Here is a 12472-nt window from a genome sequence, read left to right on the forward strand (position 1 = left end):
AGTGAAATCCATTTAAATACTGATGCAACTCTCTGGAGGCTCGTACTCAGCCACTGCAGCACTCCTCCCTCAACGCCTCACCCAAATTGATGAATAAATAGATATCCTTCAAACAGGGATTATTTGTTGTGCATCAACCATTTGATGTGTTACACTTCTACGAGCATTGTGTTTTGACTATTTTCTCGCTGCCCCCCCCAAAAAGTTTATAGGGGAAAATAAACAACCTGTTCTTCATTGTTGGTAGTTGTAGTAGCTGTGTGTGTAATGAGGGCCTGGGAAGCCTCTGTGTGTTTGTTGATCCCAGGTGCATCTGCATTTGAAATGTTTCCACCCTAGTTTATGGCGCTCCAAGGGACTTGCCATTTCCACGTTTTAATCCCTTCTCGTGCTAAGTCAGGCACTCCATAAAATCGCCACATGTTGCATGGCAATGAAACGGCTACCTCACGTATGTGTCTGAACCAGCCAAGATGTGTGGGCAGGCCAAAAATACTGTGATTAGAGCGAGTACATCATGGATGACTTAGTGACATCATCAACTGGTTTCTGAAGAGGCATCATGAATCCCAAAGGTGGTGGCCACCATATTGGAAGTGTCGACCCATATTTTATTTGGCTTATTTAGAAACAAGCAAAGAGACCAGAGCCTTGTCTCATGGGAAGCAATGTGGTGAGTTTGGGGAAAGAAAAATGTAGTCTCTGTAGAAGTTGTTTTGTCCAAGGAAGCAAAGTATACAATATATAAAAACATGTTTATGTATTGTAACCATAGTGAAAAGAAGTCTAAAATTATGAAAATGGGGAATAAAATGGGGGATTTAATTAGTGCACTCATAGGGTTTTATTTGTGAAAGTCAACCTCAAGTCGGCACACAAATAACTGGACTTTTTTGGACTTCCATGTTGACTTCATTGCTCAGTACCAGAGGTCTCCACTTTGTTTTCACTCATTAAATTAATGTGGTTGGCTAACTTCTTTGCTGGTTTTATAGTTTGTGTAATGGAGAAATTAGCCTCTTATCAATTGCAGCTGTATGATGTAGGGTGATCACGGTTGCATGCTACTCGTACATTACCCTTTTCCCCTTATTTAACTTTGAACTGTTGATGTAGTTACAGCACGGCACAGTTAAGATATACAAAAAGTTGTTAATTAGGTTATGTTTTCTTGCTGAGAGTAAGGGAGTACGTTTGAATCCCTTTCATACGTCTGTAGTAAACTACTAGCAGTTGGCTAGGTTAGCTTGGCTAAAAAAAATAATAGCTAGCCTTTAAATTTTCAAAAATTAAAGAATGCTCCTACCCATTGGCTACTTCTTGAAATTGTATCTTAACTTGCTCCATATATTTGGAAGACTGAAACAAAAGCTAGCATTAGAAGGTAGGTTATGTGATAAACTATTTCTTGGCACGCCAGCCCTACCTTTGTCTGGGGTGTGCTGGATATTTCTTGCAAAAAGATGATTTTGCAACTAATTTCTGAAGGATTTTGTTACCACTGTACTCAGTAATATCGATCAAAACGCAATTATTATATTTTTTATGTCAGATTGACAGCAAAAAAAATAAATCCCATACTTCCACTAAATGTATTGTTATTAATGCTATTTTTTTTGTCATTTTCTTTAAATATTTCCCTATTAACTCATAATGCTTATTTGAAACTTTCTTTTCAGTTTGACACCTAAATTATTATTTTTTGTCATGTTATCATTTTTTTAATTTACATTACATGTTTTTTCACTTGTTATTATGTGCAAGTGTGACAACTTATCTGATCGTCAGCACAGACCTCCAGAGGCCCCTTCCATAGCTTTGCCTACTATGGCAGACCCTCCCTCCCATTGTAAAAATGAGACCCAGCTATTAGTCAAACATGAATTCCTAATTAAGTGGAACATATTTTTTTAATGCCTTTGATTATGCTCTCCACTGCTCCCTGTCAGCTGCAAATAATTCCGATAATTTGGTGGTGCATCGTTATACTATTTTAATTATACTATGATGATTTCCAGTTCCACAGCTGAGTCACACATCCATAATTCTACTTTAACTACATCCCAAATACCTGCCACTGTGCTCCCATTTTGTCAATGAAACCCATTTATGTGTGTTTCACTTTGCCTGGGTCTCAGTAAAAAAATGTTTATAAAGCCCCCAAATGGTGAGATAATTGTTCTTGGAAGAAAGAAAATTTAAGAGCCCAGAAAGCGAATGAAGAAGAGGGAGCAGAAAGTTAAATCCAAAGCAGATTTGTGTGTTTTTTTCAGGACTATTTTTAAGTATAAATAAAACTTCTCTCGAGATGATATAAAAATGACTCAATTATCCAAAGACCTCGCAGGCATATTGTGCTGCTCTGTTCAACTTGTTCTATACACACACACAGTCAAGGTGCTTTGGAAAATGATACCAGCTTAGTAACCCCTGATTATCATTTAATACATCTTGTGGGAGTGAGTTTCTTTTGTGATTTCCACTTTGTGAAGTTTCATGGCTTCCTGGTTGCCCTGCCCGTGCAAAGCCCTGCTTTGTTACCAGTCATTACTGCAAAATTTATACTTCCTTATGCTCACAGTAACTAGGAATTAAAACCATCAATACTTCTTCTATGGGAATTACACTGGCATCAAGGCATGTCGGAAACGTGGGATAGAAAACATAGAGGATGTATTTGTTCATGTTTATGTCACACACTGCTTATTCTAATGCGCATTGCCAGAAATGTAAATAAAGGGACGGTCAGTTCACTCATCAAAACACCAAGTCATACATTAAAAAAAAATAGTTTGAATGAGAATGATACTTGACAGTGATGAGGGAAATTTTTTGCACTGTGGAGGTATCTCTTTCTCCCTTGCGTGTGTGTGTGTTTTATGTGTTTATATGCTGAATTCTTGGAGTAAATGTCACTTCTGTGACTTGTAAAGTGAAACTCTACTCCTGTCAATTTTTTATCAACTCTTTTTACAAAAATATTATTGATTTTAAGTTTTGCGACAAAAATCCAAACCAAAGCTTTAAAGTTTGTTGAAATCAACCCTGTGGTTTTAGTAAAAAGCTCATGATCTATCTTTAAATAGCAAATCAACTCTGACTTTTTGACTCACAAAGAGCCCAAACAATGGTGTTAGGGGTTAGACAGAAACAGCACAAGTGCGTATTTGTTGATGATTTAAAGAACTGGTTCCCATCTGTATGCAGCTTTCATAAACAGCCAAGCAATGCTGCCAATCCTCACTGTCACTTGATTGGCAAGTTGACTGAGAAAACATCAGATAACAGCAATGAGTCGCTTAATCTAAGCAAAGGTGTGCTTTTTTATGTCAGTATTGTACTACTGTTTTTTTCCTCTTCAGGTTTAGAAGGCAAGTTCCAACAAGTCAGAAGAAGTAAAAACCAATAGGATATGAGTGAGGGGAAAAAGTGGATTAATTTCAGGTAAAAGAAAAGCAGTACAGCTGTAGGTATGCTGTGAGGACTGTCCATTTGGTGTGAATTTGGTGAGGCTTTGGGCCAGAATCACAAGTGTTTTCCAGGGTTAAAACTCTATTTCCCATGAGCACTATCACCCACGTCCTTTACCGAGCCATGCTTTTGTTTTGAAGAAAATGACAAGAGAACATCTTTTCAAAAATACTTATCTTCGTTCAAAACAACTTTTCCCAGGATGCAAAGTTACAAGGTAATGTATTTATTAACAGTTACGTAGCACTATAGCTTAAATTGTGACAAGCAAACTTTGTAAACTCAGCTTGTATCATGGTTTAGTGTACAGAAGGTGAGCAGACTATCTGTTTGGTGTTACTCATAGCCAGGTGCTCTGAGACGTGTCCGTAACATTGGTGGATCCTGGTTATGATGCCCTGTAAGTGCTCATCTACCAACTCCAACCTCACCAAGCAGAGCAAATGTAACCTTACTCTTCATTTATTGAGAGACTCTCAAGTTTGAACAAACCACTGCAGATTAACTGCTGCATGTGGGTTGTATGTGAATGTGAATCACAGGTTTACTGTCATGAAATAAGGCTAAGGTATTATTGCATTCATTAAGAGAGTTATGAAAAGTACATTCACAATATAAACTACAATGCATTGAGTACACCTGTGAGCATGACTGACACTGATAGAAGACAAATGACTGAAACGGTCATGGTCCAAAACAAATACTTTATCTGCATTCTTAAGAAAAAAAAGTAATGTAAGCAAAGATGAGGTGTCTGTAGTCCTATCTCTTGACACCTTAGATAATCACACCTGCATAATCACCACAACACTCCTGCATCTGGGCCACTAAGAAAACACTTAAGTTATCTGTCAATCTTTTAAGTCTATTTCCACACTGTATCTTTGCTTTCTTTATTTCCCCAACAGCAAACTGTTCTTCGACAGTGTGGGAAAAGATGTGAGCTTTTAGTGCTTTTATAAACAATGCCCGTGGCCCAAATAAGAAAGTGACAGAAAAAAATAACTTAATCCCCAAAATAAAAGGATAAGTCCAATACTTTAAGTGGCCTAAGACTGGAGGGTTTAAGCCATTGGGGTCTTGCAAAGGGATTCTGAGGGTTACCTTCACCCTCCTCGGCCCTGGAGCCTTCTCACCATAAATCTGCTCTTAAAAATGTAACACTCCTGTCCTCCCTCTGCTCCTTCATCTCTCATTACCCAAGCCCTCTTAAAGGTTTAATACTTGTCCATACTTGCAATTCACTTTGTACTATTTTTAAGAGTGCTGCTTTGTTTGTTGTCATGCTGTACAACGTTTAGGAACACAGCTGAGAAAAATGGTAGTGTGAGGTAGTTTTTGCTTCAACTGTTGACAGATTTATGTGAGTTAAATTTGATTTACAGGCATTGGCGCTCAGTGGCGAGATTTGAGGAGGATGAAGAGTCTTTTGCAACATTTTTATATGACATGGGAATGAACAGCGAATGCACCAAAACAGAGATAAAGTAAACGGTTTCTGGCCCAGATTTCACATAATCATATAAACTACAATTAAATTTAGCACTATGTGCCAAATCCTGCCAGTTAAACAGGGTAGTTTCATCTCAAGGCCGCTACGCCACATGCTATCAGTCGTTCAAGGGACAAGCTGTGATATTGGAATGAAACATCCTTCGTTCCTGCAAGATAAAAAGCCCACACCTCCGCCCCCTGCTTTCCCCTCTTTTCTGCATTGTACTTTTGTAATTGGAGGTGCCATAATGAAATCAATTCAGTGGTGAGAACAGATTTCACATCATGTTACGAGTTTGCTTTGGAAGCAGCCGCTCCATGAAGACGTCTAAAAATACCCCTCTTTCATGCATCATCAATATCTTCATTACATGAAAGATGGGCGTCAGGTTGTATTTGCTGTTTTCGTTTAATGTCACTTGACAGGGTAGCATCTTGCCTGTGTCTGTGACACACTGCTTTTTTGTCTACTCTGTATTTCCACTTTTGCAGACATGCGGAAAGCAGTTTTTAAACCACACTGTGAAGCAAGTCCTGATAAAGCTTGGAACAGAAATAAAGCACTTTTTGTGAAAACAAAGTCATAATAGAGAGACAGGGACACACATCTGCTCAAACACCATTATCTTTTTGTTTATGTTACACTTCAAATCTTAAACAGACACACATGACACTAGAATTGCACACTTTTCAATAAAAAGTCACAAAAAAAGCTTTTGATTGTAGTGACCTAAAATGCTGACGTATTATGTCATGTGTGGCTTCTTTACATCATATAGCTTTAATTCAAAGATTTAGGGTATTATGGAGCCTGCTGCTTTGTTCTGTTGGCACATATCACACAAGAAGTAACAAAAAAATAGAACAGTTAACGGTACATTCAATTTATGTCCCAAAAGAAAGAAACAGATGATGCAATGTTACTTTGCCACATTGTCACATTTCATTTTTTCGGTTTGTACATCAGCTCACTGACCTCAAACAGGGACAGGCAGGATGTTTTAAAATCTTAACAACAGCACGGAGCTGTAACTGACTTTTACGACAGATGTTTATTCTCTGCCAGTGTTTGTTCCACAGCTATGAATATTTATTAGCCCAAACTGTTGACTGAGCGTTTTCTGAATGAATCTCGAGCTCTCCCACGTGTACTGTACTCTACACCATGGCCCTCATGTGCATCCACTGAGGAACTTGATAACTTCAAATAATTTAACACTTCAGAGAGCCTACCCACCTCACAGGAACAGCAAAGATCATCTCTTTTTTGTTTCAAATGCGGCTGTATGACGGTTCATATTTTAACAGCATTACAAGCAGAAGAAAACACAACGCTGCATTTTGATATAAGACCTATCTAATTATTATTTGGCGGTGGTTGTGGTGGTGGAGGGCAATACAATTGATTCTGTTTTTTCTCGTTTTTCGTCTTTAGGCGCTGTACCATTTTCCCCAGATACGCACTACAAAGTGAATTCCTACTGTGTTCTGGGACACAGTGGTGAGACACAGGGATGTCCAAAGGCAAAGGCCTTAAGTCACACTCTGCGATGCTTACCGTCCCTCTATTCACCTATTTTAGCTGCGTGCTAATTACAGCCAGCCAGACGATAGAGGTCATCAGAGTCTGCTAGTGTTGACATGTTCAAACTATTATAAATGGATTTCTAAACTCTTAACTACACACTAATTTCCTGTACACACAGACACACGTTGTACAGTGTTGTCCTCTCCTTTCCTCTTCTCGCCGTTCCTTTTGCCTCCTCTTCTCCATCTGTGCCCTCTATATGAAAGGGAATAGTTGAGCAGGCCTGACAAAGGGCGGCACAGAGGAGGCAGAGGTGCTGAGGGAGGCTGAGTACTGCTGGAAGGGATTTCTATTCATTTGTGTGTATGTGTATGTGTGAGGGTGAGAGCATACTGCTTTGTTTGTGTGATGATTTGAATACTGCATTGTAGGAATGTAGACGTTATAAAACTGTATTGTAGGAATATATCTGATGAGAGCAAAAACTTGCATGTTGATAAACACATAAAGCAAGGCACACACTACATGATGATCCGTCTGATTTTGGACCTGATCTCCCTCTTTTGACTAAAAGTTACCAAATGGAAGATTTTTGGACACTTCTTAAGATTGTCTTGCCAGATTATTTTGTGGCTTGAGCTATGTTAAGAGTGATTTTACATACCCTAATATGCTTGAAGTATGAGCAAGCCTGAACTGATTTAAGGTTGTAAACATTAAATGTTCAGTATACACGTTCAGATATCCTGATGTGTAGTGGAAACCTGGGGACAGTCTCTTTACTGTGTTGTTTCATGCCACAAAACAATAATCCTACTAGAAACAAATAGGCTGAAGGAGTAAACACAAAAATGTTGCACAGGGAAAAATGGTTAACAAGGAGGATAAAGCTAGATCCACATCAGAAATGGATGTAAAACTTGTTGATTGGTGGCAACAACACTCTGAGCTCTGTGGACAGTAAATTCTTATTTGTGAAGTGAATCCAAATGTATGGGTCAGAGCCCATTCCTTAAACCTGTCTAATCTTAAAATTCATAAATGATGAGGCCAACTTTATGCCAATACACATGCACATCACAGTTTTAACAAACCACATTTATGTTGTCACTCAAATTGAGGAAATGACTTATTGGGGTTTATGTCGCAATGTAAAGTTTAGAGCCAAAATGAAACTGTGAAATACAAACAAACACAAATCACTGCAAAATGATCAATCAATGATACATCACAATATGAAACATATTTCTTCAAAATGAAAAGTGATGTCATTTGATTTAAAAGGGCTGTGAGGAAATATTAAAATGAGATTACTAGCACCAATTTTACAAGTTACAGGTTATTTCAAAATGCTACTTTTTAGCCTCCCAATGGATTGATTTAAACGTCTAAGTTTATGACAACACCATGCTGGCTGACAAAGTTTGGAAGGTAAAAGAGAGATCTGTGTTTTCTCTGCTGAAAATGATTTCTCTGATTAGTTCTGTATTGATGGTGGACACATGAGTCTAACTGTCAGACAAAAAAATGACAGAAGAGCAGAGGAAAGCTAAATGGGAGAGTGACAGTGCATGAGCGAAAGGCTAAGACATGAGCTAAAGGCAAAAACAGGAGCTGAACTGTTTGTGATGTCCATTCCAACCCACATGCAGCAGTTATAGTAGTAGTAGTAAAGTATAGTAAAGTATAGAGTAGTATAGTATAGTGTAGTATACTATAGGATAGTATAGTGTAGTATACTATAGGATAGTATAGTACAAACAAACTGACTGTGTTCGCTTGTTGTCATGTTAGTCTACAGATATGCTGGAGCACTTTTAGCGCTACTTGTAGCCAGCTAGTACAGTGTTTGCTTGTTGACACGTTTCAAACCGTGGCGCTACGCAACTGTACTGATAAATACCTTACCTTGGCATGTTGTATCCAGTAAAGTTTGTCCTTTTAATCCCAAAACAAACACATGCCTTGCTCAAAGTCATTGTGACAATGTTAGTGAGACTCCGCGCCTGGAGGTGGCATCTTTGAATCTATAGAAAATGTTAAACAATATTGTAATTAACCAAGTCTGTTATACAATTACAAACAATACAATACAATATGATACCTGAAATATTCAATACTATTATATGATACAATACTTAATGATATGGTGTCTTATAATGATACAAAAAGATATGATACATGTATCATAGCACGTATAATATGGTACTGTTGGATGTGGTAAGATATAACACAATACAATGTGATAAAGTACAACATGGGACAATGTGATATATACTTTACAATGGAATACCTTTCAAAAGGACATAATATGATACTTTACAAAACAACCATATATGATAGGTTACATTATGATAACATTTTATGACTTTTATGTAAACTCTACAGCACTAATATAAAGTATAATGTGATATAATGCTTAACTAATTAAGAATGTTGCATTAGGTTAATCACAGTAATAGACTGGTTTCATAAGGATTCATCACAATTTAGAAAAACGTATATTTACTTGATTTTTTTTTTTCCTCCAAAGATGCTACTTACATCATCTCAAAAACTTTTTGAAGAGAACCAGCCGGTTCATGTTTCATTAATCATTTTATGATTTCTGTTTGACATATTTTTGTCTTGTACAGAAAGGTTAGCATTATTAGAGGCGGAAGTCAGAGTCAAATTTGGTCCTAAAAATACTTTGGTTTAAAATGAGAAGATGTATTACAGGGATCACTATTATAGTTAACTCGATAGCCATGGTACTATTTGATGGGAAACACTGAAATTTCCTAAAACACTGTTATTTCTGACTAAAACGCTGCAAGCATGTGGACTCGATGCAGTTGTGGTGCTGATTTATCTAAAATGATAAAAATGGTAAAAGTTTCTCAGTTTTTACATGTTAGATTATTTTTTTGGTGTATATCATTCTTCTGTCTAATAACAGATCAGCACTGGCTGGACCTAATTCCCGCCCTTCACACCTCTCGGACCAAGCCCGCTTGGCCCTCCGCATGCTGCCGTCCGAGCTGGGCCTGCCGTTGCCTGGGCAACAACAGCCGCATAGAAGCTGGCGTGGCTCCGTTCAGCAGCTCGGCCTCATTATGCTGCTGCTGGCTTTGATGTGGTTTGTGAGGCTCTACCTGCATTACTGCAGCCAGTGGCTCTACCTCCAGGCCATCGCAGTTCCTGTCAACAAGTGAGTTTGCTTCCTTTGATATCGCACTGAATGCGCGCACACACACACAAACACACACACGTGCATGGGTTTGGGGAGTATAGACATACACACTCATAGCACAACATAAACACCTTCTGAGTGCACAGACACATCACTGCTGACATAAATCTCTTTCCATGGATGCAGATACATCCATACATTACTGAGGCAGATTGGCAAATTGCAAACACACACACACACTAACAAGAGACACACTCTCAGACACACTCACTGACACACACACATGCAAAATTAGAATGTGGTGAAGTTGGATGTGGAAGGAGTAAAAAACAAAGGATGTGCAGAGATCCAAAGTGTGTGTGTGTGTGTGTGTGTGTGTGTGTGTGTGTGTGTGTGTGTGTGTGTGTGTGTGTGTGTGTGTGTGTGTGTGTGTGTGTGTGTGTGTGTGTGTGTGTGTGTGTGTGTGTTTGTGTGTGTGTGTGTGTGTGTGTATGTTGGCAAAATGTGAATACACACACTGCATACGCCCAAATCATCTGCTTGGAATCCCCCCATTAACATTTTAACAAGACACACTCAATATTAACAAACCATTGCTGGGGGAGTTTGTTGATTTCAGCACTCTGCTTTAAGTCCCAAAAGGCTACATTATTTGGAAGGAATTTATTGTTATTATTTGCTGCACAGCATTGATCATAAACAGCAATAAGATACCACAGAACTGTTAAATCACATCTCAATAACATATGGTGCTGATTTAATTCCTCACAATAAAACAAGCTGGCTGCAAACATGCACACAAGCAGGTTTTTATTACAATAACAAAAGGGTTGCAAACATCATGCATTAAATCATGGAAAGTGATGGAGGAAGGAGGAAGAAAAAATGTGGCCAAATGAAAAAAAAAAGGAGAATGGACTGAGGGGGTGGAGAGGAGGTGAAAAACAAAAATGTGAAAACAGAGGGGGTCAACATCAGATGACAACTTCCACATGTCCGAATCGCTTGCTCTCCCTTCGAGCATTTCTCTCTCCATGCGATGTCCAGAGTTGGTGGTGCCCTGTGAGACAGAGAGAAGGCGGGAGAGACAGAGAGACCAAGTGACATTCAGTGGTCAGCGTGGTGACATGCCTCCCTCCCTTCTTGTTTTTTCCTTTTCTATCACACTCTTCTTTTCTCCTACAACTCCTCTTTCTCTCTGCCTGTCTCTGCAGAAAGACAAAACCATCCAGACCATTGTTCAAGTTAAAGAACTTCTATAATAAAAAGCTCTCTGTAAGTAATGAAGTTATACTATTTATTTTTTTATCATCACAGATGCATGGTCAGGTATTAAGTATAGTCCTGAATTATTACAAATAACAGCTACTAGGGCTCCAAGTAACAATTATTTCAGTGACCGATTACTCTGATTATTATATATTTACGATTAACGAATGAATGGGAAAATAAGGATAAAATGCATCATAGTAAAATTCACAAAACTAAACTTGTTGTCATTTTAGTTGATGACTATTGTTTGCTTAAAGATATATACAAAGAAACATCATATATGAACATAGTTTAAGCTGACCGGATGCTACATTTATGAAGTATAACAAGTGACATGAATGTAATGTCACTTACAGAATCAACGGCCAAAATAATCTAAAATACATTGTTATGTCATCAGATTAAGAACTTAGTGGGCCAAAAAGACAAATAAATAAAAATGTGTCCTCAATCTTTTCACCTGCAGGTCAAACAGTTCACCCCCTCTGCCCCACCACTATCTGTAGCAGCTAAGGCTAATGCTAATGCTAATGCCAATTTTTGTTTAATGAACTTCTTGTGGTTTTCAAACGTGGTGAAAATTTTAAAACAAAACGATTCCTTAAAGACATACCATGTATTTCACAACAAGTAAAAGAAGTGTATTTGGGATTTTTGTCAGTGGCGTGGCGTGGGGATTTTTTTTTGAGGAAGCCAAGTGAGAGCCAAATCTGTATGTTTATTAGGGAGTGGGGTACATAAAAGACTTTGTTGCAGCTTGTTTATCGCTTTTTCATGTAATGGAATGACCTGTTCGAGCGCCCAGAGAGCGCTCGTTTTTACTTACTTTGAACACCTACACACACCCTTTCACTCTACCACCCTCACTCACTCATTCACACGCGTACATTGTCCTCTTAACTTAGCTTAAACATCTTATTAATTTACTCAACTGCCCACTCAAACGCACAACCGGCCGCTTCATGCACACTGCTAATGTGCTAATCTCCCTGATTTCATTCAGTGGCTTGATGATGATGATTCTGTCATTTGATTGGTTTGAGGCCAAAGACAGGGTGGCTTCCCTTGACACGGTCTTGGCCAATCACAGATGAGCAGTGTCATGACCGCAGCCTCATCTGATTGGTTAATCATTCTTTTTTTTTTTTCACCAAGGGACGCCAACTCAGCTTGGCTTCCTTGCAGGCAACAGTGTGCAGTATCATATTTTCACCACTCATTCACAGCATAACATTTAGGAGGGCGCTGTTTTACACATCGTAAAAATGCTCATTAAGTAGAGGAGAGAAATAAGGAGGAGATGACAGTGACGAAACACAGAAGAATTAACGAAACTGTTATAAAGGAGTATTTTCATTAAAACACAGCTACAGTCTGAAAAAAGTGAGGAAGCATGGCTTCCCTTGGCCTCCGGGAGAAAACGCCACTGATTTTTGTAGCTCCTCACGTCATTGATGAGCTCCCTGGCTCATGGATGAGCCTAACATATTTGCGTTTTAAGTGCTGGATCATTGCAGTCATGCTGCCGTGCC

At 38.6% G+C, this 12472-nt stretch overlaps 1 protein-coding gene across 6 annotated transcripts in view; it reads left to right on the forward strand.

Moving 5' to 3' along the window:
- ofcc1 (orofacial cleft 1 candidate 1) overlaps positions 1–12472 on the forward strand; it is a 180058-nt gene that overhangs the window by 52166 nt on the left and 115420 nt on the right. For all 6 annotated transcript variants that reach the window (XM_074693846.1, XM_074693844.1, XM_074693843.1 and 3 more), the window contains one exon: positions 9435–9686. In XM_074693846.1, the coding sequence (XP_074549947.1) occupies positions 9435–9686 (252 nt within the window). The remainder of the gene's footprint in view (positions 1–9434; positions 9687–12472) is intronic.

The sequence above is a fragment of the Halichoeres trimaculatus genome, unplaced genomic scaffold (assembly GCF_033239565.1).
Source record: "Halichoeres trimaculatus isolate MK-OKI-2021-1 unplaced genomic scaffold, fHalTri1.1 fHalTri1_scaffold_18, whole genome shotgun sequence".
NCBI classification, from domain to species: Eukaryota; Metazoa; Chordata; class Actinopteri; order Labriformes; family Labridae; genus Halichoeres; species Halichoeres trimaculatus.